We start from the raw sequence: 27,957 nt of genomic DNA, 5'->3' as shown, positions 1-27,957 counted from the left end.
TCACGGTAACTCGTCGGAAGTGGATCGAAAAGTTACCAACACGGTTGCATCGGTGATTTTCAATTGTACGCTTTATCGACTGATACACCGAAGCAGATAATGGTTTAATGGAGACACTTGGCGATGAACAACGAGGCGAACAAATTGTTCAGATTCTTTATTGGTGCTTTTATCTTTGTTTTTAGTTGGCTAGGTTTTTCGTGATTGTTAGTGACACATGTTGAAACGGACGACTTAGAAGAGATTGGAATAGTAATTTTTCTTTAAATTGTTTGTCATTTTGTACTTTAGATTTAAAGGTAGAGGATTAACGTACGTGATTGTGCAATGAAAAGGAAAGGGTTGATTTATTCAGATTTGATGAATACTCAATTCTTGTATTACTCCATCCTTGTATTACTCAATGCTTTCAATGCTCAATCCTTCTATGACTCAATCCTCCTACTACTCAATCTTTTTATTATACAATCCTTGATGCCTACAAGTGTCAGCTTAATGTCACAACAACCACTGAACCTATTGCTTCGAAATAGTAAATTCTCCATTTCCAATTCCCCGCTATTCATAGTTCAAACATGAAGGCAAGGGGTTAACGTAAATGGTCCAATAAAAGGAGAAACAAATTACCAAGATTCCAGCCTTATTCAATTTTTCTTTCGGAGCTCACCCGACGGCCATGGTAGTCAGCTTTCCGATCACACTCAGTATCGTAGCAACCGTTGAAATAAACGACTCCGTTGGCTCGTTGAGAAACTGTCACAGGTCGGGAACGAGCTTGCGATATTTGTTTCTCCCGTCGAACGTCAGAGTTTCAGCGATTCACAGGGGGAGAAGCGCGCGTCACTATGGGGAAAAGGACACGACACCGGCGTATATTCACGAGGCTGACTCGGATTTTATTCCGTCGCTATATCCTCGAATCTCTGCGGGACCCAGTATTCCCAGCATGTTTACACCTTCGCGAGAGCAGTTCCTGTTTCACAGTCGGGGGAGAGGACTGACAACGAAAGTTCGCGGCGCCTAGAATCATGTTCTGAAACTGTAATTGTCGGAACTTTGGATCTCGAACTTTTGAGAAATTAACGAGTTCGATGCTCGCGTTATATGTCTGTGACAAGTTTGTAATTTGTTCGAAGGAAATATGCACGGAAATATTAATTTATGATTAATAGATCAGACGATTATAATTGGAACCTGATATTTTAATTTTCTAAGAAATTAACGAGTTTTATCTCAGCATTATATATTTATGGGAACTTGGTAATTTGCAGAAAGGAAGTTTAATTAATCTTATCAAAGCTTCGACTGTTGTATCATTCAACGATTCAACACAAAATCTGGTTTTATGTTAAAATAGATTTTGTAAAGAAATAAGAATCGGAAAGTTAAGGTTTGTTATAGCAATTGGGTTTTGAATATTTGCTTGCATTTTGTGGACAATGGAATAGTTGGTTAGCTGATGTGTCATCGAGAATTTAATTTTTAAATTGGTTGTTCGTTGCCGAACAGAGAAATGGCGTCGAAGATTGGATACGAGTGATTTTCCTTATTTTTGTACATACGAGAAGGGGAAAGATTCACGGAACGGGTGATTTTATTGTTCCCCCGGTTCTTCGTAAATTAAACGCGTTTAATAATCGGCAGACACGTGCCTCGGAAAGGAAGTGCAACGAAGTTCAGTAGAATCTTCATTTTACACGGGCATTTTTTGGTGTAAGTGTGTCGTGCGCCAGATAGGTGATAAGATTACGGAAGAAGATAAGTTGCAGGGAGATAAAACGCTCTTTGTACATTGGACTTATAATTAATAGGAGTTTCAAAGCGTCTCTTGGAATCTCGGTGAAATTAGTACGTGAACGGTAGACACTTTAAACTTCCTGCGTACATTTCCCTTTCAATCCTTGCTAAACCTCTAATAAACTCCCCCAAGCAACAACTATTACCCAACAAAATCACAAAATGTCAATAAACAGCAACACAATCCGAACTTAATTTTGATCACCAATTAAACTCTTCCCTTTAAACAAACACAAAATTCTACAAATCAAAGGACACATTCAGCCATTAATAATTCTGAATTCAACAATTCTAGATAATGTTTAATCGTTATTAGTATAATGACATCCGAGCTAGCGTCTTTGTTCTAAAATAAAAGGGCTCTTTTCAAATTCAATCGGCTGAGAAGTGTGTCAGTTGAATCGGGCCGCTGGAACGCGTTATAATTCCCCGGAATGGCGCCGGTGTCGTAATATAATTGGAAACATACGGACTGTAATATCTTATGAACGGTGGTGCCATTAACGGGGCACGACGATCATCGTAATATACGTTTAGTTTAGTTTAGCGGGGTTCGGAGGGGACGGTCTTGCGCGGGAGACCGAGCAACCCCTCGCGTGCCGCCGAGGAGGGTGCATAATTTATCGCTTCTCCCCCGGTCCACCATAATGCAACACGTTACACGCTTGGTATGCATGTAGATTCCGAAGGTTATCGATGCGCCCCTTAGCGTCCGAGGGTGTAATGGGTCGCCTAACTACCGATAAATAGCCTAATCATCGATCGGAATTCATTGCCGCGGCTTTTCTCTTAATTCAATATCTGTCCGCGTAATTAGAGCAGCGAGACCGGAAGGTTTATGCACTTCTTTGGACACCGGAGACGTTACATTCAATATGTTCTCATAAATTTCGGCGAGTTTACGGGATTTATTTATTAAACCTGTGATTAACCAATGAAGTCGATCGAATGGAAATAGAATTATCAAATTGCTTGCATTATGAGAGGACTTCATACTTGTTTGTTATTTTATCGCTGAAGAGTAGTGCTGATTCATTGTTTTTGTTGAAGTTTTAATCAGCTAATGGCTGCAATGTTTAGATGCCTTTAGAAGTCATGCCCTGAAAATCGAGAGTTTCTATTAATACCTGATATAAATTATCAGGATATTCTATTGAAATATATGGAAAGTTTTAAATAAATGTACTGCGAACTAAAGATGGTATTAATATTAGTTTTCACGCGAGTGGTTCGATGCAATTCGATGGATGTGTCAATATATCGTGTTACTCATCATTACTTGATTTTCTTCGATATACAGATCTATAAAAACAGTCAATCAACCGAAAACTGTCTGACGGCTTTGAAAACTGTCCGAGCACAGCGGATACTGAACTCGACGGGACGGAGTTTCTAGCTGAAAACGGCAAGAAACGTGGTGAGGAGGACGGTAAAGCAACGTGACGACTCCGCTTAGAATAGAATTGGTTTTTATTGTGACTAGATTACAAACGGGGCCTTTCGGCGCTCTCAATATCTCGCCCAGTAGGAACGTTTACACGTAGTGAGTGAAACGACAACGGGAATGAGAACATTCTATCGCGGGCATTTCTCCGATCACTCACCGCTTCGGAACTGGGATATGTGATTACGACGAACATTTGTACGACATCGGGATTCATACAAAATAGCGGTCGTTTCTTACGTTCTAGCTTACGTCGATAGTTGATGTATAGCGTTTTTAGGTCTATTATCGACTTCCGAGGTTGATCGATCGCTCGCTCGAGCTTCTTTGGTGTCGCAGCGTCGTTCCCCTTCGAATCGATCAATTTCGATAGTCAACATAACAAATCTGATCCCCTCAATGGAAATTTCAACTTTAGTAAATTTCATTAAAGCACACTGTTTCTAGACGGTCCCTTTCTACGTTTCTTTCTGTTCACCGGTAACGCGAAGAAAAGTTTGAAGATTATTTTCGAAATGAATTCTAAAAGCGATTCTCACGACGAAAGGATTCATCGAATCGACGCACCTCGGAAGATCGATTTTTACACGCGCCCCATTCAAGGGTGTCGAATACAGTTTATAATTACTCAATAATGTTAATAATATTTATAACGTACGCTTAGCCGTTCAAAATGTCATCTCTCTCGCACTCGCTCGCTCATTCGCTCTCACGCTCTCTCCCTCTCTCTCTCTCCTCGTACACTATACAAAAGCGCCGCCGGATACCGCGACGCCCACCCAAATATTTCGTTTTTTATACTTACAGCCCGTAATGTTTTCTTTTTATTTTCGTTCTCCCCTTTTCAGTATTCTCTGCTGCGTTTAGTAGTTTATTTAATCATCAATTACAATATAACAATTTTCCGTTAGATATTTACGAATCGCGTGAAATCAGCGTCTACTATACATGTATCTACAGAAATAGTGAGTACGTGATCCGCTGCGGGATCTCTTACTTAAGCAATCCCCCTATCCGTTCTCTCCGGTTACGCCAGTCGAAGTTGTGACTACGATCTTCGGATTTTTTCCCTTCCTCCCTCGTTTCCGATATCGTTCGTGTTCTCGAAACGCGCGCACCGTGTCGCGAGCGACGCAAGCGAAGTAAACGTTTAAGAAAATAAAGCTCGTCCTTTTCTTCTGTTCTCTCCTTCTCCCCTCCCCCCATACCTTTCCCCGTATTCATTAAGACTTCCCTTTTCGGTTGGATTAGCTGTTACAGCGGTTCGTTCGTATTGCACATCGGGTGGCACGAGTATTTTCGTCGAGAACCGAGACGAGAGACGTCCTCCGATCGAACGTCGAATCCGTATCGATCACCGATCCGCGGGCAGAACATTCCCTCGCGAATTACTCTCGCGGTTGAAGCATATGCACCTCGAAACACGTTAAATATACACCAATATAATCGCTCGATCGTCCCGTGAACTCTCATCAATATGTACAACGCCGTTCCCGTTCGTTCCCATTTCTTCCACCTAAAATTCAGTTACCGATCCAACGTGACGGATGATCCGTATACCGTTCGCACAAGGCTCGACGTGCGTCGACCGAAAGTCATCGTCGGTCTCTGGAGTCTCCGGATCCAAGCAACCAGTACATCCGAAACATCGCCAGCATCGATCGTACACATTCATCCGTACACAAACCAAAGACAAAAGAAAACCAAAGAAAAGATACTTAGTCTCGCGATGGGATCCGTTCAGACGAATCGTCGGTCGCTGAAGCGACGTAACGCTGTTGAACACCATACTCAGTTCTCATCGCGCGGCAGGGACAGAGTCTGCGAGCCGGAAGCGATTGGCGGCATGGTCCAGCAGTCTAGCAGCGACGGCCAGTAGCTAGCACTGGTAGCGTGTTGCCAGTAGCCGGCCAGTCCAGTGCTTCCCCCAGTAGACGTACCGGTGCCTCCAATTCCGATACCGACGCCAACGCCGATACCGCTCGAGGTAGCCACGATCTGTTCGTTGCTGATTCCGTCGGTGTCTATCACGGACCTGTCGTCCTCTATCTTCTGGTCCGCCGTGGTCCCGTCGTCGTCGTACATGAGGTAAAGGGGGTGCGAGATGGTGGACGAGGGACTTGACGACAGCGTGGGCGACGCGGCGGACCGAGGCCTGGGTCACTCTTGCGAGCGAAGCTGATTGTCGGTTTGCTGGTTGCCCGGAACGCCGGGCGCGGCGCCGACGGGCACCACCTGGCTGCCGCCCCCGCCGCTTCCGGTCAGGGAGCTTCGCGAGCCGGCCATGGAGTTTCCGGAGTTCGCGGTCACATGCTGATAGGGGCTAGCTGTAGCCCCCGCGTCGCCTCAGACTTCGGCCGTGGCCATCGCGTTGACGAGGGTCTCCGTGCTGCCCGGGGAATGAGGATTGCCTTCGCCAGTGGAAGCCAGAGCGTATTGACACGCGCTGAGTCCTCCGCCGCCGCCAACCGAGGACGCTCTCGAACTGACTGGACTGCCAGCTCCCGAGACTGGCGTGTCTATGCTGAACGAGTTGCCGGATAGACCGCTGTAGCCGCTGCTGTGCTGCCTGGCCTTCAGCCGTAGCGAGGCGATGCTGCTGGATGTCATTTCCGGCGCCACCGCTGTTCGATGATGAGGCGGGTAGACTGGCGGCCCGTAAGGATGATGCGGCGCGGCGGGTGTCGCGTATGGACACGCTGCACCCGACGCTGTCACTGGGGAACCTGCTACGCCTAGGCCTGAACCCATCCCTGGTAACATCGACGTGGCCGCCTGGCCGACGGGCACCGACATGCCGCCCATGTGACCGCCCGCCACCGACGTCGCCGCCGCGTTGAAACAGTTCACTGGGCTGACTTGGGTGTGGTGATGGTGGTGCGACGCGGTTGGCACTACTGAACTCAGAGTGTTCACCCAGGAGAAGTTTTTACTGGCTAACGGGGATGGGACCTTTGTCGCCCAGTTGTTGTACGTGCTGTATGAACTGTACAGTGCGTTCGGGTCGGCGAAAGGCTGGCCGATGAAGCTGTTCAGGGTGGCTGGACCGAAGCTAGTCTTGAAATCGCCGGACGCCGCTGCGGCTGCGTTTAAAGCGTTTCGCTCTTTCTTCCGCCATTTGGCCCTTCTGTTCTTGAACCACACCTGCAAGCAAATGGAAGGGGTGTTTCAGATGATAGAATGATTCGAGATTGAGTTGTTCATAGGGTTGATCATTGATGGGTTTCTGGGGATAGTTTTATAGTTGCTGTTTGATTGTTAGTGGTGTATAGTGGAGTTTTGGATTTACTCTTTTGTTGAAAGGGGTAATGAAAGATTACCCATAGACTGTTACTTTGGAGGTTTTTCGTTTCTGATAATGAAATATACGATGATTGATAAGGATGTGATTATACTGGTGTACATACAAAAATTTATCAGCAGTTCACGTCTAACAGTAAGAACTTTTCACGACAACTAGCACAAAAACCATTGGTGCGAGGCTAATCTATCAGCCTATGAAATTGTATAACTTAAAATATTATTTTCATACAATGCCCGGTACACAAAAACCGACAGAATATTCCAGAGTATAACAATTAGCATCGGTTATCTTATCTTATCTGGTACAAAATAATTACGAACTGCTGGAGACAAAGTTGCACTGTATTAAAAACATTCCAACACCTGAACCGGTTGTTCTTCGCTCATTTTAAAATCTCAAGTACAATTTTCATAATCAAGAATCATCTAACAGTTCCCTCCCCAATTAACACTGTAACAACTGATCAGTAGAATTGTCTGCATCTCATTCCCTTATACAATCTATAAAACTAACTTTATCGAGACGTTTTGTTGTATTACATCCCATCTCCTTTCAATAATCATTAGAAATACGTAAAAAGGGTAAATTTATCTTCGAGTATTAACCAACCCCCGCAGTAAGTCTCAGTAACAAAACAAAACGAAACGTGAACTCTACTCTCCGTTGTCAGATTTCGGGATTCACGGGCGTTACTCGGCCGGCAAAACGGAGAAGCGAGCATTCCGCTCGGCAGAGAAGAGGCGAGGTCCCGAGACAAATGGCAAGAAAACCCCGGCGTGCTCCTCCATCCTGAAATATGATGGCGTTAATTCAAGGCGGCCCTTTCCCGCGCTCGATACTATACCGCCGACCGTAAGGGAGCTGCGGGGGCAGTGGGTGGGCCGAGGGTGAACCTCGTCAGCCGTTTCCACCCTCTTCCCGTTCCCATTCGCCCTTCAACCTCGACGCCGTCCCTTGCCTCTCCGCCGTTGCCTATCGTGTCGCGTCGTCCCGTTCCTTCGCGTCGCTTTTCCCCGTGACGCCCGACCCTCTCCCTCGACCCCGACAATTATACGGGTGGTTGCACTTAGATACACGTCGCTCTCGCGTAACTGTAAGGCAACGAGCGCCGGAATACCGCGTGGGGCCCGGGCACAGCAGTAGATATCTGGGTAGCAGTGACGGCGGAGCTGGGGAAAAAGGAAGGACGGAAGGAAGAAAGATGCCAGAGGGGTGAAACAATGACGGAGGCGGTTCGAGGAGCCTCCGTAAGATGGATGGGCACACGATCACGCCGTAGAAACGCTAAGAGGCGCGACGAATCATTGAAAGAGGGGTGGCGGACTGGCTAATGAAGAATAATGCGGTTCTTTTCGCGATTAGCCTCCAAAACGTCGCGCGACCCAGAGGGATCGGGAATTTGTGGATTTCAGTTTCGGCTGGGTAATGGATGCTGAGTATGGATTGATCATCGGGTTCGAAGTTTTTGTTGAAACTGTGAATGGAGCTTTATGGGGGAATACTAGAGTCTTCTGAATTTCACGGTTGTTATATTCCCTTCAAAGTTTTTATACCCAATATATCGTGAATATTCATAAAAATTGGTATCATTCAGAAACTAAGCAGTACCTGAAATCAACTACATACCCATTCGTCCTCATAATTTCATCGAGCAAACAAAAGCATCCCCTAATTTTTCCTGCTGTTCAGGAATTCGATCCCGATTCATTGTAGTCGAGCATCTCACGAGTAATAATCGGACATTGAGAACCCATCACCGGAAGAACACGGCGCGCAAGCGTCTTCTCCCAGCTATTCGGGGAAGAGTTTCGCGTGAAGGAAAGGCGGGCACACCGGGAAGGAAAAAATATTTGCCGTACGTTTCCTCCCCGGTATAACAGAACTTTCCTTCGCGGGGGAACATCATTGGATTTCACGAAGCAACCCCGTAGACATGACACGGGGGCGTCGGTAAGCCAAGAGGGGGAGTGAGACTCGATAGGGCAGAACGGCAGAGTGTACGGCGGCCGAAAGATGCCGTGGCTCGAGAATCAATAAACTCTCGGAAGGCGCGCGCGGGTCGTTGGTATACACGCAAGGCCGCGCCCATAAACTTTAACAGCACCGTCGAATCGTGGCCGTCGAGGACGAGCTTGTCGTGCACCGGCCTGATGCCCGATTCCGCGGCTTATGAACTTGATGAATGAAGTTTGCACGGGACACGTAGGTATGTACCTACATAGGTCAATGTGTCGATGGAACACGACGTTGTTTGATTTGCGTTCAGTAAATATTTATTGCTGATGATCAATCGAACCAAGGCTTGTTTTAGTACTTTGTTCGGCTGTCGCTTGTTACGTTTGCAAATAAGAAATGAGGATTTCGTTTCAATGAAAATATAAAAATCTTCCTGATAAACGTAATAGTTCCAGCAGTTCAAGCGTTAAGCAGTGAATATATGGAAACGAGAACTGTTGATTAATGTTTGAACTTTAGTATTAAATATCGAAGATCGTTATAGCTTTCGTTTCGTCGCATATTATAGAGAATTTACAATATATCAAGCGATCCTGCATTGAATTACACGATAATGAAGCTAATTTGCAGATAAACCGGCGATTTATCGTGAAATCGTCGAGTAATAATTACTTCCAAAAGTTAATTTGAAAGATAAGTCGACGATTCATTATGAATCCGACGAAGATGCTTCGCGAGATTAGAAATTAGGAATTGAGGGATCGATCGACGGTCACAAGATCGAAATTAGGAAAGTAATTCTTCCAAAGATGCTCGATGGCTGTATTAGCGGCCGTTTTTCCAGGCTGTGCAGGAGAGGGTGGATGGTGGACGCGATAAATCGAATCCAATGTTTTCCGCTCGACAACCGCTTGAACAATGGCTCCCGTCACGTCATCCGAGCAATAAAACCTCATCAAATCACGACCCCTCGCCACCGCGTAAGCCTCCGCGCACGGCTCAATCTACGAAAGCTTATATAAATGTAATGAGACCGTGACCGGGGCTACCTCATCAATCAACCCCCACACGGGCCAACTTCTACTTCCCCGGGCTGTGCAACGCCGCCGGTTCTCCCTTGGTCTCCTTCTGCTGTACCGTGCCGTCGTATACCTACATACACGTTTTCGACGGCAGTATAGACACCCTCGAAAATGCTGCCTCATACGGGGTAATCCCGTGACTTAACAACGGGCCCTGAACAATCGGATAAACGCGATTCGTTTCGTTTCGGCTGTTACGGAACGATTGCCTTCATTTTTCTCGCGTCAACGTCGCACTTGCCGTATTATGAGCAGTTTCCTAGTCAGGATTGCATATGCTTGGAATTTGCATTTTTAGAGATTCAGAGGAACCTCGAATAATTTACTTTCGGACTTCTTTTTCTGGGAACCGTATTTTAATTGACTCATTTGATTATCCTTGGAATGTGTATAATCTAATATATTTATATTCATAACGGAGGTTTCCTAATAATCAGAGTTAATATTTTTATGTGAGCGTAATGCACCTTGATCGCTAAGGTAAAGCTCGAGGTATGTATTACCCGATATTGCGCCAGCCTTAAATGAATGAATTAATCCGCGTTAATCGATAATACCCCTTTCACGAGGAATTAACAAGACATATATCCTAGATATAATTTCTCTCCCAATCTCCAGTTGCCAATTATCCTCTTTGCACATATTCAACCCTCACTCTAGCCATCCTACATCCACACTAATTTATCGAGTCCAAAGACTGTGCTCTAACTCAAGAAACAAACAACAACACTCGAAAAAACATCTTTTCAATCCCCGAAATCCCCTAGTGAACCCAGCGAAATTATCGCCTCCTCCCTCATTACCCGAAACATCTCGGCCAATACGCTTAGCATCCTGGAACCACCGCAGCCTCGCGAAGATCCATCGACCTCCCTTCGCCGTGTGATCACAAAGGGGCCCGTTGTCCGTCGATCGACGAATCACCGTGTCCGCCCCCTGGCCATGATAAACAATCCGGCGCGAGATAGAGACGCACGCGTCGAATCAACCGTATCGAGGAGGCATCGAGCCAGCAGCAATTCGATTCCTGCGAAGACGCCCGTGTAGGAGGAGCGGGAAGAAGATCAGCGACTAGAGGGGGGCCACGAGGAGAACGACGATGGGACACACGACTGTGTGCCGTGGAGGTCGTCGGTTGCACACACCAGGGTGGAGACGAGACGATGGCGTTGGCGAACCCGTAGGAGGAACGAGGGGAATACCCGTGGGAAGGTTGCCTGACGGCGCGGCAGCGGCAACGGCGTCGGCGGGTGGAGGGGCTACAGAGGAGGAGAGCAGTGGTGGAGGTGGAGGAGGATAATATTGATCCCCTCGTAGCCCCGCCCCTCCTTGCCAAGCCGACGCCATCATTATATTATCCACCATCCCTCCGTCTATCCCGACATATGCGCACACCTACGACCTCAAAATCTACGGGACCTCTCTCTGCTCTGGCTGGTCCACGCACATCTGCTTGTCACTCCGCGCGCTCTCGGAACGGGTACTCCCCGTAGAGGAGTATGGGATTTTTCTCTCCGTTCTGTCGTTCCGTTCTCTTCCTTCCTCTTTCGGTCCCATTGTTTTTTGCTTGCAGCGTCTAGACTACCGGTCCTTCTGTTTCGTTTTTGGCAGTGGACTAGATTGAGTTGTTTATCAGTTTGCTCTGGGTTCTTGCGCCCTTCCGGTTGGACATTGCTGGAGATGTCTAGGAATTATGTTATGTAGCATTGGTGTTCGTTGGGGTATATTCTTCGTTCATTGGATAGTAAATTGACGAATGCTGTGGTTTATATCACGATCGTTCTCTTTGTTTCTACTGCATCGGCTACTTCGCAGTCCTTAAAACTCCACCCGAATCGCCTCGTTTTGAGCGATAATCGTATTCTTCAACGAGTCCTCATCCAAATTGATACGAAGGGAACGTTATTTACCTGTTCCCAACGCAGAACCGCGTCAGTGGTAACGGTGGTCCGTTGCCAGACCAAAAACTACGGTCGGGTAGACGGCACTTCATTAAAAATAAATTCCCGCGAAAGAGCCCGACCGGATATCCGAGGCTTCGCGAGGATTTCGCGGCCGCGGAACTCGCTCCCCCTTTCTTTCTCAGCGGCGGGCGCCTTTTTAACTCTATACATCTTCGACGAGCCCGTTTCTAGACGATTACCGTTCCCGCCCCCCGCCTACACGTCTTTCCATCGTTTACATCGTCACGGAGACGGCGGCGGCGGCGGCGTTCTCGTTGGAATTGTAGAAGAAGGCTCCCTCCGCTCCCTTCCAGGGGATTTATGAAAGAGGCTGCGCGGCCGCGACGCGACGTCGTTTTCCGTTCCTGCTTCGTCGAGCTTCTCGGACGGAATGCGCTGACAGAGAATTAGCGTCGGCCGCTCCTCGCGAGACCGTTGGAAGATAAAGCGGGATGTTCGCGAATTACCGCCGCTTCTGTTCCATATTTTTTTCTGCCGATGGAATTTACGCTGCCACCGTTCGGCCGAGCGTGGGTACGTCGTTTGTTAGAGAAGTTGATGAGGGGTGCTTATGAATGATCATTGATTCCCAGAGGAAGAGCGAAGAGAAGTTACGGAGACTCGCGAAATAAATTTGTAGAGGTACAAAACTGCAAGGAAGTGAAGGGTTGCGAAATAAATTTGAACTGGTGGCAGATACTTGAGGAAAAATTGTTGGCTAAAGAAATAAATTTGCAACAAAGTTTGTTTTTGTATTGTTCCGTTCCTTCGAGGTATTTTTGTTATTCTATTGATAATGGTAGAGTGGGCGTTGAGTGTTTCAAGATGGAGGAGCGAGGCGGTGCAAGTTGGCATTTGCGCAAATTGGATTTAAATACAAATTCTTACTATGTTACTATCCTACATACCTCGAATGATTATGAAACATTCTACTTGTATACCTATATATCTTACTCGTGATAGAGAATTAGTAGAATTTTCGTGTCCCATACAATACAAAATTAAAATTTCTATTCGCTTACTAATCCCAGAATATCCTCTCAAATGATGGAGTAGCAAAGAACACTTTAATTATTCTTTATCTATCTCATCCCTTCGCTGAACTCCCTTTCCTACATCGGATATATCAACTTTTTTTTTGCCTTTTGTGCTTTCTTCCTTCTCTGCTCAGCGTATTCATTGCGTGTACATCGGTCCCCAGGTTTTCGTGACTCCTTTCCTTTTTTCACCCTGTTTGTCTGTCCGTTCCCCCGTCCCGCTGGCGGAAGGTAGTCTCAGTTTCCAGCGGCACCGTCTCCATAAATCTCACTATAACGGCGAGATGGATCAGGGAGAATGGCCACGTACCGGCGTAGAGGGAGCCGGGATACTTGTATCGCGTTCCCGTGAATACACGCGCACGCGCGACCATATCCTCAAGGATTGCTATGAATATGCGGCTGCGTGCTGTCGCGGACTGGATATCAAGGGAAATCGCTTTTAGGTCCGTTCACATAATTGCCGGATATGCCGTTTGAACACCGCGAACGTGTCATTCATCCGCTTACCGAGGATCATCCGGTGATTTTTGGTTTATGCCGATCGCATTTACCACCGCGCGTTCGCCAGCAGCGTCTCGGATATTTGTGACCGTCGCCATTTCGTAGTTCGAGGGACATTTGAGCGTGCATTTGTTTGGAAATTTATAGAGTATTTTAACGTTTTGTTTCCTTCCCTGATAGGCGTTAAGATATTCTGTTGATAATTTGGAATTCTTGATATTTTGTCTAGCGTGGAAGGTACGTTTCATTCTATAAAGTAGAAAATGATAAGATATAACTATTAGAAATAGACTAATGGGAGCGCTGAATGTTTGAAGGATTATATTAATGTTAACTTTTGAAAGATCTGCTATTGGGAATTTTTAAGATTGTTACTGCTTATATATTTCATGAAATTGTCTACGAACGAACTTCGTTCTTGAGGAAGTAAAGGAATTTGAAATGTCTTCTTAGCTACCCAAGGAGAAGAAAAGAGGACGGTGAAAGAGATAATTAATCAGATATCATGAAAGGTTCATCTGTCCGAGGAATTACTCAACGGTCCCGGAAATCTTGAGATGTTTCGGACAACGCGAAGACTTTCGCGTCGTCGGCTGGATCACCGCCAAGACGACGAAACAATTTTCCGGAATGCGTCGTCGCTAGACACAGCTTTCGCGAACGTTCCACGGGCATTTTCACATAATCGAGGGAATGCTACGTTATCGACGGAGTATCATGAAGTAGACTGGCTCTGAAACTCGACGCGTGATTTCGTCGAAAAAGGCAGAAAAAAAACAACGTGGAAATAAAACGTTGATAGCGATCGGGCTTTGTTTACTCGGCGATTAAGTCTTCAGAATCGCAGGCACAATTTTTATTCTATGCTGGCAATAAAGCGTCTCGTTATCAGACGCTTTGACTGAAAAATTACTATCTCGCGAGCTAATTGGGTCATTATAAATCTGAAGAATTCTTTATGGCGTCCTAATCCGCGCATGAAATAAATTGCGAAGTGTTAAAGGTACAGATATAGATAGTCCCATTATCTTCCTCAATAAACTAGCAACACAATTCATCTTTGTAATATCTTCACGATTGTATCTTCTCTAGAAACGAATTTTCGAAAACCTGTTTCACACGATCATCACGTATCTACTATTTTCAACAATTTCTTTCTGAAATTGCCAGATTTTAACCGATCACACATACCAGATTACTCAGATTCCAACATAACTAATTTTCCTTCGCGCGAAACAATTTTCAAACAACAAATGTGTTCACTGTTACACATAGAGAATTCCTAAGAAAAATCATCAACAATGACTGTCAAATTTTTTCTAGATCTTTAGTCTATCGTTTAATCGCTAGTCCTACATTAATGTAACATTTGACGTACGTATAACAGAAATCCAAAGTAAAATTCCAACGTCGAACCTCATTCTTCGTAAGTTAGAAATTTCGGTTCGGTTGGTATTGAAAAATACATCAATACACTCACCGACACTCGCGTTTCTCGTAGCTCAAATTTAGTCGACGTACCATGCGTTAACCCTTTGTGGATTATTCTTTGAAACACACGAAACCTTCACTAGATGAAGCTAAATTATACATCGATTGTTTAAATAATTAAAAGGAGGGAACTACGTACTGATCTCTTGCTATTTGAGTAATTAATTCATTTGCCCGCAACTTAGTCCTCCAAATATGAGCGTTTCATCTCGTCGAAATGTCGACGTTCGTCCGCAAGGGGTCAATCATCGCGATTAAAGGTGAGAAATCGAGATCGCCGGAATTCTTGGCGATCGCGGTCCTATCCAAGGGGTGTAAGGGGGTGCGAAATGGCCGAGAGAACGAGTATTATCGTTTGTATTAAAGTGGTCCGGAGGGCCGACGCTGAACGATACAAACGGCATATGAGCGCGAGCGTACGACGCGGAATGGCCAGAGGCTAGCTGCTCGCTCTCTCCGCGTGTATGTGTATGTGTGTGCACGTGTGTGTGCGCAATTTTATGGATTTTTTTTATCGTTGTGGTAGTGGACCGTACAGCTGCAGCCAGTGGGATTCGGATATTCAATGTCGGCGTGCCTGTATGGATATTAAATTAACACCCGTAAGCCGCGAGTATTAACAACTTTGCAAAAGATTATACGAGATTATGAGCTCAAGCGGAACACGTGATTTTTAATGCCGTGTACCCGCCTAGCTACCGCGCCTCTTCCATTCTTTTGTAATTTATAAATAGTTACGGCTCATTGCCGCCACGCCGCCATACGCTCTATCGATTGCTCGTCGAATTGAAAGCGCTCTACTCCTCGTTTCTTTCTGCTTCGTTCTTTTTTTCGTCTGTTACACCTTTTTTTCTTTTCAACAGTTGGAACTTGTACTCGCTGGTAGGTTTTGAAGATTGGATCGAATGCATCCTTGTGATTGTGTTTACGAGACGCGGATGGATATTGGTCTTTTCTAGAGGTTCTCTGTTGTTTCTGCTAGGTTCCAGTGGTCTCTGTTAGAGGCTTTTTTTATATTCTGATAGTGTTATAGTAGAGTGGCTTATCGTGAGTTTGAATTATTTAGTAAAAGACTGAATTAGAAATTGTAGGCTTTTTAACTTTAATCACTGTACAGTAAAGGACACTTCAGCCAATTTCCTTGATACCGTTGACAACACTGTTTACCATTTCGAATTTATTGTATTAAACTAATTAAAATAGTATCTGTATTCGCGTGGACAAATGAACGTATAATTTTTGATTTGAATTCCTAAGAATTGGGTAACATTTATGTTGGTTAACACTAGAACTACCGTACCACTCAAAATGACTGGTTTCGATTTTTTGTTTCGCAATTATTGATACCTTTAAAGCGTTAAATATCCAGAATGATTTAAAAAATGAATAGTTAGACTTGAATACTATTATGAATGTCTTAAGAAGCCGAAAATAATCTATTGTTACAATATTTCTAGAGATTAGCTATCAATCGCCTTAAATGCTCGGTAGTTCTAGTGCTAAATTCTGTTTAAAATTTTCACCACGAGCCTCACACGGTGTTGTAAGAGGTTAATTATAGATTAATCATTTCCGAAACTATGATATTAAAAATTGCCGACTTAATGACGCGATTTCTATGTCTATATTGGGTATGCAATTTATAACGTGACGTGTCGTATTCACGTGGATCCCATGGACACCGTTATTGGAAATAAATCTGAAAATTCGATCCGTTACTTCGGGGGCTACAATTCACCGTAAAAGGTTAATATTCGGCCCGGTAATCCACCAACGGAATATCGCAGATCACGCGTACCCGGCCTTCGACGTTTTCCAACCCCGTCCCGCAGCGGTATTAACTTCGCGCGCGATTTACAGTGCGCCGGTTCGCCACCGTTTCGCTGAAACTCGAAATCTCCGATAGAACCGTCATATCGTTTCATGAATGAATGCGTTCGGCTTAAAATCCCGGAGTTTCGACTTCTGATCCCCTCGGCCGCGCGCGAAAACTTCTGGTTTAACGAACGGGAACACCGGAGCTTTCCTGCGGTTCGAGTTTTGCATATTGCGTGGTCGTTGCAACAAGTTTTTTTTTTTTTAATGTTATTATTAGAACTACTAAATGGATCAAAATGAGCCATTACTGGTTTATTCTGTTACTGCTACTGATATAAACAGATGTTTCGTTGAGAAACTGATAAAGTAGCTGATTTAGGATGCTTAAATTGAAAAGCCAATTTGAAATATATTAAATGCATGTTTAGAGATTTTATGGAAATACGGTTTAAATGGTTGTTAGTTCCAGTGCTAATATGAATGGAAAATAAGGCATTTAACTGGTTATCGAGTAACTTCGTCAGGGAATTAATCAGATTTTATGAGTTTGTTTGGTAACATTACTCTACGCTGTTGTAGATTTATATTTATTTCATTGTTTGCATCGATCAATTTTGAAAAATCGCGGAAAAATTCTGTCAAGTTTCGGGTTGACCAATGTGCGTGCCCTATCAATTCGTAATAAATAAATCTGCCTGAATAATCGAACACGTCCCGAAGAACTAACCTTCGTGTCAGGTGTAGCAATAAATCTAGCCAGTTTTACGTTGCGGCTTCCCTCGCTCAGTAAAACATAAATTCGAAAAACAAGGAAAAGAGCGTTCCCTAATATTATTAATTCATTCTTTATCCCGAATAAAGTTACCGTTATTAACAATGATTTAATCAACAGTCCACTAGTAAATGTATCAAGTAATGTCCATAAACCAAAAACTATATTACACAATCAAAACTTAAATACAATCTCAACAGTGCACCCAAAATTATAAGCATCTTTTTTTTATCAAAACTCTAATAATCAAGATGTCTTCTACAAAATAGATCGTCTAAAAGAAACTAAATAGATGGTCTAAGTCGTGGATCAAACCGGGAAGCAACCAACGCATAAGAATTAGCGGCGTAAGAGATGAAACGCCGGAAGACGTTCCCTGAATCAAACGGACCTACTGGAGAGCGTCGTAAACGCTTATCCTCGAATCCCGCGTATCACCGTAACAGAAATCTACGTCGTCGCGAGGCTCAATCAGCGGGGCTCGTTAATATCCAGATCTTTGCCCGTTCGCAGCGCGGATCTGCTAGCCACTCGCTAAAATCCCGAAGACAGCCCGGTTGAGCCTTTGTGCACACGAGAACTTACGAGCTGGCAAGTGCACACACTCTCGTCGGCGACCGATTCGACGCTAAACCCTGCGCAGCTGGAATGGTGGAGCGACAGAGAGGAAACCGGGCGACGTTGGAAAAAGATTAGCAAGACGGAAAGATAGAAAAGCTAGGAACACAGGGTTCAACTGCGGGAAGATGGACGGAGATAGAGAAGCTAGAGCGTAGGGTTCAATTATAGAAAGAGGAACAGAGAAGTAGAGGCAAGCTTGAACAGAAGGTCCTCCTCAAAGAGAGACAAAGAGGGAGTGAGAGGCAGAGCTAGTGTGAGTGAGATGAGGATGAAGAGGGGTAGCTACGCAGCCAGGGTTCACACAGTAGATGCAAATCGGCCTACGGAAGAGATATGCGCCTGGCGACCGCAGTGCAGCGCGGCAACGCGTGCATCGGAATGTAACCGGGCCGGAGCTGCAATGGCAAAGGTAATAATTGATATATAGCGATGGCATTGGCCGCTGACAGCCGCTAACCCGGCCGAATACGGATGACACTCGGTAATCCTCACTCTCATACCGGTTAGTGTCCACCTATATTCCGCGGCGTCCCATTTCCCATTCCCATGGCGTGTAAGCTCGGTCTACCTCCCTTCGCTCTCTGCACCAACCATCCCTCCGTCCCTCTCCCTCTCTTTCTCTATCGCCGTTGTCCACCCTCGCGTTACATATATGTACCCCACCTCCGCTGCGCATATACCAACACGGATCAGCGACGTGTGTCCGTCGCGACAGTGCTAGGCCTGCTGGCTGAACAGAGAAAGATGGTCCTAGGCCGACCAGGTTGGAGGGAAACACAGCGAATGCACCCGGTGGCCGTGAGCTACAGAGAGATAGGGTATGCCAGGGTTCAAGGCAGAGAGAGATAGGGTATGCGAGAGCTGGAGCTAGAAGGAGATAGAGTTTCGTACAGTTGGAGCTAGAGGGAGATGCAGTTTGGAAGTATAACCTAGAGAGAGATAGGGTGTGCGAGTTGAGCTAGAGAGAGATAGGTTTTGGAGAGGACCATGCTAGAGAGAGGCGAGCTCTCTGCGAGTAGCAACTAGAGAGAGAGGACAGCGGCACGCAGCACAGAGAGGGTTCCGTGCTGCGACGCCACCGCGCGGTATGCGATGCAACCATACTAATCCGCCGATGGATTTATGGTCTTAATCACCGGCGGATTATCTCGGACGGCCGCGCTCTGCTGCCACCGACCGAAACATACGCCTGCCTCTTTGTAGATAACTGTACCTAGCTTCTCTCCCGCGTGTCCTCCTCCTCTCTCTCTCTCTCCCTCCCTTTTTCTAGCTCTCGGTCTTTCTCTTTGGCTAGGTTTGTTCCTCGCGTTTTCTGCATTCTAAACCATCCCTCTCTTTCCTGGATCCTACACGCCCACCCTCTTTTCTCCATTTTCTGCAGCATCCTCTTTCCCTTGATGCATCTTGATCTTTTATCTGGTCCCAGGCAGTCGGACTGTGAATTGATAGACCCATGAAGGCAGGAATCGAATCCTTTGACCAGATGGTCGGTGGCGGGGTTCTTTTGTTTTAGAGAGTCGTTGAATCGTATGGACGAAGGTGTCGATAGACTCTTGGTTATTGAAGTAGGTGTACTAATGTTTGGAATCATTGAAGTGGAGTTAAGTTTCTGATACTTTTGGCTCAGTGTTTGAGCCAATGTAGAATTTTTAATGTATTAGTGATCGATGTTTTCCATCGAATTAAGATCTGAGTAATTCTAAGGTATGGAATCTCAAACCACATTGGAAATTGTTGCAACATCATGAAGTCTTTAAGTTTTAGAATACAATTCTAAATGCTGCAGGAATCTCTTTCGACGTGATTGGTGACAAAGCACGATAAATGTTAATGCAATTTTTGTAATTGCCCGAGTATTGGGAGGCTCGAAAAAGTAGTGCAAACGGTTGTAAAAGATTGCCGGGCTCCCACAACCACAGCGTTCGAAAGAAAGATCAATCCCGCCGATTCGAACGATCCACTGCGGCGCACTGGTTGAATCGCCGTTCAGGTTTTACCCGAAATTCCGGTTAAATCCGTGGACAAAATAGATAAGCTTTGACGCATTTATCGGCGGGCATTAAATGTTGCGTCGGGATTAATTAAGCGTATCGGAATGACTAGAAACTGAGTAAATGCGGTCCGATCGCGCCCCGTAAATTATAGTATCTCGAAGTTCGTGTAACGCAGAAATTTCGAGTGAAGAATCACCGTACGGCTCAACGAATCGAACAACGATCGAGGTTTGTGTCCCAGGCACGATTATGGTGCATGCCGGATGCTCTGGCGACAGGAACATCGTCACCGACATCCGCGATATGAAACGACACCCGATAGCCCACGATCAATGCGGACTTATTAAAGAAAATCGCTAGAAGTCTAATTATTATCTGATAAAGAGATAATTTAGGAATGTAATCGACACCTACCGATCTCGCTATCCATCCTAATAGAAGTCTAGTCTTTATTTTAGTCACATGGATAACAAAAATAATTCAGCAAAGCCGATAATAAAACTGGGTCATATAACTTGTAACTTTTGTAACTCTTACAGTTTCCTCATCACACGATTCGAAACATTCATTACTACCTTATCTTCTAACAGTAAGAATATTCACGAACCTGGAAAACTATCTTTGATATTTCACTTATATATTCCTATACAACTCAATCAATAAATTAACAGATTAACCCTTTGAACTCTGTAGGTTCCAATATCGCATCAGTTATAATATTAAATATTTTAGTGAACCTCAAAGAAACTACGCTCAAATTATTAGATTTTCCACACATCCAAATTTTGTACTGAGAAGGAAAATAAAAGATCGAAGAAATGTTATAGGATTTTTCATTTTCAATAGAGATACTATGATAATTGCAGTTGCTGATAGATCACAAGACAACTTGAAGTGCTAAGGGTTAACACTTAATTTTCATAGCCCTAAACCCACGCTGGCAAGGATCATTGCTCAACTGAACCCAGTGCGACTCCAGAAATTCCCAGCAAATTCGAGCAAAACGAAATTGTTTGTGTCGAGCCTGTAAATTAGCGGAGCCTCCAGGACCGTCCGTGGTAACCGTAGGAAAATCGAGGAAAAAGGACGAGGAATGCCGCGCGCTGTGGGAACGTTACGATTCGCGGACGCATCCGTGCGGTTTCCGCGATAGTCGGGATCCGCAGCATTTTGGTACATGGCGTATAGCACCGTGGCGGGAACACCGTGCCATGCTCTGTGTGGTTCTATAAATCCAGGAGGGCTTACCGGCGCAAAGCTTCCCTCGCGAGCTGCGCAACCCCACGTGACCCCGTGCCTGCCCACCATCGTATTCCCCGTGTCTCTTCCGTCCCCGGTCCCGAAAACGTTTTCGACCGAGCTCTCCACCGTGATATGATCGTTTCCAGGTGTCTAGCTGAAACGCGCGAAACCGCGAGCCTTGTCAGCTCGAAGACCTCGTTGTCCTGGCTCCTGATGGCCAGGCTTAAATTGCGGGACACCCTGTGGATATGGTGCCTCAGCTTCCGTTTTCGGAGGAAGAATTTATTTTTCACTCGTTTCTGATGCTTCGATTAAATCTTTGGAGATCGTAGCCTAGGTTTTCGTTATAGGGATAATTGATTTAGGAACATGGGTCATTCGAGTAGAGAAAATTTTGGATGTAATCTAGTTTTGTAAGGTGTTTGTACAGAGGAAGTGTAATTGATCGATGCGTTGGAGTTTGTATTATTGCGATTGGATAGGCGTGTGTTGCATACCAGTTTCAGTGCATCGAGTGGATGCAACTGATTTATCTGGAATATTTATCTTGAACTTGGAACGTATTAGGTTCCTGCATTACCGGTAGTTGGCAGCGACAGCTCCATTTTGTACGTTTCAGACGCGAACTTGAATTTCAATCGTGGAATAATATTAGGAATGTAGTTCGGAATGAATCGAATGCAAACGTTGCGAATATCATAAAATAGCTACAACCAATCAACAAATTGGACACAATGTACACCTAATACTTACAGATTGAGCTTCTAATTAGAACCGAAGGCTAAGTTTTAGCAAACGTCCAATTAAAATGGATTTCAGGAAGTTAGACATAGTAAAAAGATAAACTAATAAAGTAACTACAAAATTGATGCGATGGAATGCAAAACTGATTTGTTGCATAAACACGAGAACAAAACGAGGAACTGCTCAGAAACGAAATAAACTTGAATGATGTGTGAACTCATCATCTACAGCGGGAGGGTTAAGGGTTAAAGCATAAGTGTCATTTTCCTGCTGCTAGTCATGCCCGCAGACAAGGCACCTCTCGAGCTATCGCCGCGCAGGGAGTATGAATTGTTGGCTTTGTAATCGATACTTCGCGGCATCAATGCGCCCATTGTGGCCTGCTACTTCGATCAAACCGGGATCGAAGTTGCTCGGATTCGAGCCCTGGACGGAACGTGCTACGGGCACATATTCGGCAAGTCATTTGCAACGGGACGCTCGGCAGACGGTGACGATTAAAAATAGATGGTACCGTTTTTCCGTTGGCGCGGAATTGTTTGTTCAGAATGAAAAAAAAAGAGAAAAAACATGATCGATAGAGGCCCGATTGGCCGATAACGCGGTAGGGAACCGATAGCGATGCTTTTCGACGGAAATATAAAAAAAGAGTGACTCCGAGCGAGTGGCGCGGCGGATCGATTCATTTCGCGCGGTTTAATCGAAACCAATTAGTCACGGGTAGGCGTGAGTCATTAGCTCGGATTCGTGTCGCGCCGTGAATCTTTGGTCGGCGCGAATTGTTGATGGAAAACATCGTTGGATTTGTATAATAATTCGTGATGCAATGAGTAAGATTAGTTCTGTTGACGATTACCTTCGACGTTCGCTATTATCAATATTAAAATATTCTATTATCAATAGATCGAATGATTGTGATAATCTTGGCGAATCACAATTTACTATCAGTCGGCTCGATTGCAATACGTTTCTGAATGTTGGATCTTTAATTATTGTTAAATACGTGAACCCATTAGTTTAGTTGTGGTTGGTTTGGAATTGATTAGTTCTTGAGTCTTTAATTACTGCGTCGTTGAATTAATTTGAATTTACCTCCATGAAAAGTAAGGGAAATATACTTAATGTTTACATATCATCGACAATTAGTATTCTTTGATCCAAGTAATAGTAACCCTTTGCAGAGGAATGTCGACATTTCGGCGAGATAAAATGTTCATATTTTGAAGACTAAGTCGCAGATAAGTGATTTAATTACTGGGCAGTTAGCTCGTAATTTCCTTTTCTATTGATTAAGCGATTGATGGATAATCTAGCTTCGTCTATTGAAGGTTTTATACATTTCTAGAAACCTTCGTCCGCAAAGCGTTAAAGGTTTACATCGTTCTGATGTACAGATCGAATTAATTTCGATGACTGCTATTTAATTATAAGGTAAAGCAGCTTCGCATTGCAGGATGTATCTATATTAGAATAATTTCTGAAGAATGTTACTTACTCTGACACGTGACTCCGCGAGGCGCAGATACTGACCCATCTCTTCCCTGCTCGGCATGTCGGGGTACCGATTCGAAGCGAAGAACCGTTCGAGCTCTCGTAGCTGGTCCGTCGTGAAATGCGTCCTCTGCCGCCTTTGGCGTTTGTTCTTCTTCCCGTCCTTATCGTCCACATCGTTTACACCAACCACACCGACCGGTGAAACCACCCCTCCGCCGGCTCCCAATTCGTGTTTCACTTCTGTAGGTGTCCGAACACCTGAAACGTGTTAAGATATCACATTCTCAACGAAGACACCGACGCCTTATCCTACGAAAAACATTGGCCCGACTGAGATAGTCTCATCCCAAATAATATCGTTTCTTTCGCCTCGAAATTATTGTAGAAACATAAATCGATGGATAGTGGAACTAAAATGTTACTGAAAAACGGAACGTTTTGTAGAGTGGTACGAACAATGTTGTTATTCAAAATTTAATTTTATTATAAATTTAATTAATAATTAGTATATAATAAGATAGTCATATTACTTATGTTTTATGCAGTTTCATAATATGTATTTACATTAATTGTCCATGTTCGTACAATTTAACGTTGAAACGTATAATTTATCAGTAACAGTATGGAGAATTATAAATTACAATTGAAATATTGTGTAGAATTGAATTCGGTTTTATGAGAGGTTCAACGGAAAGTCTTTGAACTAATGCACTGAAGTTATTCCCGTTATGGCGGCGGTGCATCCCGTCACCCCAGAGGAACGTGTTTGTCATGATAGTGACAGGTGAGGGCATTTTCCGCCCTGACTCCGCCGCCGGCAGCAAATCGCTAACTTCCCTTACTCGCATTGACAACCGTGTGATCGATTGCCTAGTTTTTCAAAGGGCACCGCTATCGCCGCGTCTGATGATGCCGCGCTAACTATCTTTTAGGCTGCCTATTTACAGAGGTACCTAACCGACATAAGGTCGCACTGATACGCGGCTACGGTTCCGTATCGAGATCGCTCGATTTCCTCTATCGCTGCATTTGGAATTTATTTAGTACTGGCCGGCGACGGGACCTAGTTCCATCGAAACCGACCGAAAAATCTTCCGTCATACCAAAGTATTTAAATTCGATACTAAACATTGAACTAACCAAGTTTTCCCATGGAATTCAATATATCAATTCCATATCACTGAAACTGTTCATCAATTTACAATAAGAAACGAACCTCGATTACAATCTCTAAAATATGTCAATCCTCTGACATATTCTCGATCATGAAGTAAAATCGGAAAGTCACCAAAGATCGACACCATGTCTATCAGATAGATGAATTCTTGAATTCCTTCTTTCCAATTGTTAAACAACAGACGCTTCGAAGAATTTACCAAAGAAACTAATTTGCTAATACGCAAACTGAATCGTAGATCAAATTGACGTCTCAGTCGATGAACTCTCGAGGTTTCCATAATAAAATTGATGGAAGTCAATTCGATTGGTCGGTAGTTCCAGCGTTAACCGCCTCCCGTGGGATCATTTCGGTCAACGATGTTTGGACGGTCGCGGTGCTCGACGGAGGCGGTCCGACGATAAAAGGAGTTTTGAATCCGCAGACACACCGGTCGGAGCTTTGCCGGTAGCAAGAGGAACGTGCTGGACCCGCGTAAGGAGCACGAGAGGCTTCGCCCCCGTCCCTGGATTACAACGAGTGAAGTGAGATCCGTCCCCGGGGTTTGTTGTTAACCAAGACCGTAAGACTCGGAGAGATATTTCAATTTGCGGGGATTTGGGGCGGCTGCGAGAGCGTCGGCTAAGTGCCGAACAAACGTGCAAACAAACGACGGCAGCATTTTCCTCACCTTTCTCGCTGCGAGCCCGACCTCCACGGGCTCTCTATTATCATTTGATATTACGGCCCGTGAGAACCGACGGGGATGATCGCGAGGAACGTCTCCCCACGGCCGCCGATTTTCATTTTAACGAATTTCAACGAGCCTTCGACCATCGCACGCATAAACGTTTCAGCATTATTACGGGTCTTCGACGTCTTCGCCTTTGTTTCTTTTTGACAGTTCGTCTAACGAGTGAAACCATAGTGACGGTTTAGTCTGATTTGTAGAGATTAATGTTATTATGTTCGCTGGACATTGGTCGAAGTGAATGATTACTTGGTATTGACGGTGTATTATTTTGAAATTATGTGAGCTTGCAGTGATAATTGGATTTTTGTGAATTGTTAAGAGTGAATTAACTTAGGAGATTAATCGTATCATTCGAATATTAAATATTTGTTAGGTTCATATGAATGTTGTATTTGGAAATTATTTGGACCGCCTTCTGTAGGATTGAGCGTTGTAGAATATTGTTTGGTACCTTGCCCTGATTCTTTTTGATCACTAGGCGAAACGCAAAGTCAAATGTGAAAAGTTTCTGTTTGGGGAGAAAAATAAAGGGTGAAAGGATGCGTTAGAAAAGTTTGGTATAGTGGCTAGATCTACCTTTTCGGATGTCCGGCCTGTGTGTCCTGTTAGTTTGGGACCTGGGTGGCGCGGTGGAAAATCCACCGGAGGGTGCGTTGGGCGTCGCGCCCGGTTTACTGGGGTTGCTGCCACCGGGGGTGTGGGATCCGTGACCCGTCAAATCGAGCGTCGCCAAACCCTCGTTCATCTCGTCTCGGAATTCGCCCTGTGCCCACACTGCAAAACGCATTATACCTTCTTGCAACGTAATCTAACTTCTTCATTATCATATTTAATTCGCACGTAATTTCTTAGTATGTCTTCGTTATTAACTGCCTACATTTAAATTTCTGTATGAATTTGAATTCAGATTTGGATTCTGATTTGAATTTGAATTTAGATTTGAATTTGGATTTGAATTTCGATGTAGATTTCTTCTTGAATTTAAATTTGATTGAGACTAAATAAACACGTCTGCTCTGATAATATTTGATTTTGATGTAGTCGAATTAGATCGTGGAATATCACACGTTTGTTAGTGTACGAAAGTCTCCATGGAACAGAGAAAAGAAACCGTGTTAAATTTTTCGTTTACGATGAGTTTGCAACACGAAATTCGCAAGGAGATTTCAAAAGTTCATGGATCGCGTGGGAGTAGATGAACATTCCGACCAAAATACTTTTCAAACAGAATGCCCTACCGAAAACAATATTTTCGTTTCAACGTAAAATCAGTGTATGAACACGTATCCCACCGACTATATATTCACCAGTATCGAAATAACAATAATACAAAAATCGTGTTATACAGCGTGTTTTCTCGTTCTACTCGAAAATAAAGTTTACATCGCCCTGCGAATAAATTCGATGACGAATATCGGTAAGACAACGCATAGATTCACGATTTGCGAAACGATTCAAATTCAACGCAATATTTCACGATCTACTTATCAATCAATATCTTATAAAAATTCAGCTTCATAATATTCCTCAAACAACACCTCTTCCCACAAAAAGAAACAATGAATTAGATCCCACTACTCAAAGTGGTAGCATAAATAGAAAATCATTAACTCCCCGCCCTATGATTTCCAACTACGCTCGATAATACTATATCATCCTTAACAATTTAATACAAAAAGAAAAATATTTCATATCTAGTCTGTATCTACATTTACTCCAAAGTTTAGACTTCTAACATCCAAAAATTCACAAGAGAAATAAATAACATGTAGATTCATCTAATTCATTTGAAATTTTCCTTTACCCTATACTTCTCTCTCTCTATACATCTAGACCTGTTTTTGTGCGGTCCTTTTCTATACGATTTCTTTTTCGTGCGATTTATTTTGTACGATTTTTTTTTTATGCGGTTTATGAATTCCAACGGTGTTGTTTTTCAAGTGACGAAAACGACTTTGAACCAGTTCACCACAAGAAGATGCGCGTTTTGGACTACGACGAGTAGCAGTGAATTCTGTGCATCGTGAAAATTTCTCCATGTAGGAGAAACTAAAATTTTTAACCCTTTGCGAACGAAGATTCTTTGAACTGTACCAAACCTTCAACAAATGAAGCTATATTATATATCAATTGTATAACTGACAGAACAAAAGGAAACTGCGTGCTAATCTCTTGCTATTCGAGTAATTACAGCATTTCTTTATGATTTAGTCTTCGAAATATGAAAATTTCATCTCGCCGGAGTGTCGACATTCGTCCGCAAATCGTTAAAATGATGCCACGTATAATTTAATTATTCTGTTTGAAATTACTTCCTCACTACTTCGTAAATTTCTGAACATTTTTTGTTTCTTTTATGCGGTCCCTATGTACCGCACAAAAACATGTTTGACTGTACTACAAAAGAATCGAGAGATCCGCAACGCTTAACGATCGAAGCCCAATAAACCGTTCAAACATGCAACATCTGAAAATCGCGAGCAAACGAAAGTGCTCCCATAAAAAGCTGCAAAAACGCGGCAAGACATTTCGTCGGGTCGAATTCGCGAGAATCCGCGGTCCATTCGTCACGCGGGTAGATAGCGATCGCGGTTTCGGTGTTTACCGCGCGCTCCCCGTGCGTGTAAAGTCTCGGAACGAGCCGGCGGTTTCGGGTCGTAACACGGCCGGCAATATCCTGGAAGAGTGACACGCGCATCCCCGTCGCTCGCAGCTAGCGAGGCTGGCAGGCAGGCAGCACGCCACTAAATCAGACCGAGTTACGCGCCGACTAATTGTGAACCACCGCGTCTCCCTCCCTCTTT

At 44.3% G+C, this 27,957-nt stretch overlaps 2 protein-coding genes across 7 annotated transcripts in view; both read right to left on the bottom strand.

Moving 5' to 3' along the window:
- Positions 1–3,269: 3,269 nt before the first annotated feature.
- LOC116427262 (uncharacterized) lies at positions 3,270–5,342 on the bottom strand. The gene has a single exon (XM_031977400.2). The coding sequence runs from the start codon at positions 5,324–5,326 to the stop codon at positions 5,033–5,035; it is 294 nt and encodes a 97-aa protein (XP_031833260.1). The 5' UTR covers positions 5,327–5,342; the 3' UTR covers positions 3,270–5,032.
- A 218-nt stretch (positions 5,343–5,560) lies between these two features.
- Positions 5,561–27,957, bottom strand: part of Ptx1 (pituitary homeobox homolog Ptx1) — a 40,370-nt gene continuing 17,973 nt past the window's right edge. For 2 of the 6 annotated variants that reach the window (XM_031977465.2, XM_076370757.1), the window contains exons 2-4: positions 25,730–25,927; positions 23,245–23,501; positions 5,561–6,385 (exon numbers count right to left, since the gene is read on the bottom strand). In XM_031977465.2, coding sequence (XP_031833325.2) covers positions 5,588–6,385; positions 23,245–23,501; positions 25,730–25,927 — 1,253 coding nt within the window. In that variant the 3' untranslated portion in view covers positions 5,561–5,587. The remainder of the gene's footprint in view (positions 6,386–23,244; positions 23,502–25,729; positions 25,928–27,957) is intronic. The other 4 variants (XM_076370760.1, XM_076370761.1, XM_076370758.1 and 1 more) reach the window with 3 other exon arrangements.

Source organism: Nomia melanderi, chromosome 9 (genome assembly GCF_051020985.1).
Source record: "Nomia melanderi isolate GNS246 chromosome 9, iyNomMela1, whole genome shotgun sequence".
NCBI lineage: Eukaryota > Metazoa > Arthropoda > Insecta > Hymenoptera > Halictidae > Nomia > Nomia melanderi.
Note: the sequence above shows the minus strand (reverse complement) of the source record. Positions and strands in the feature narration are given on the sequence as shown.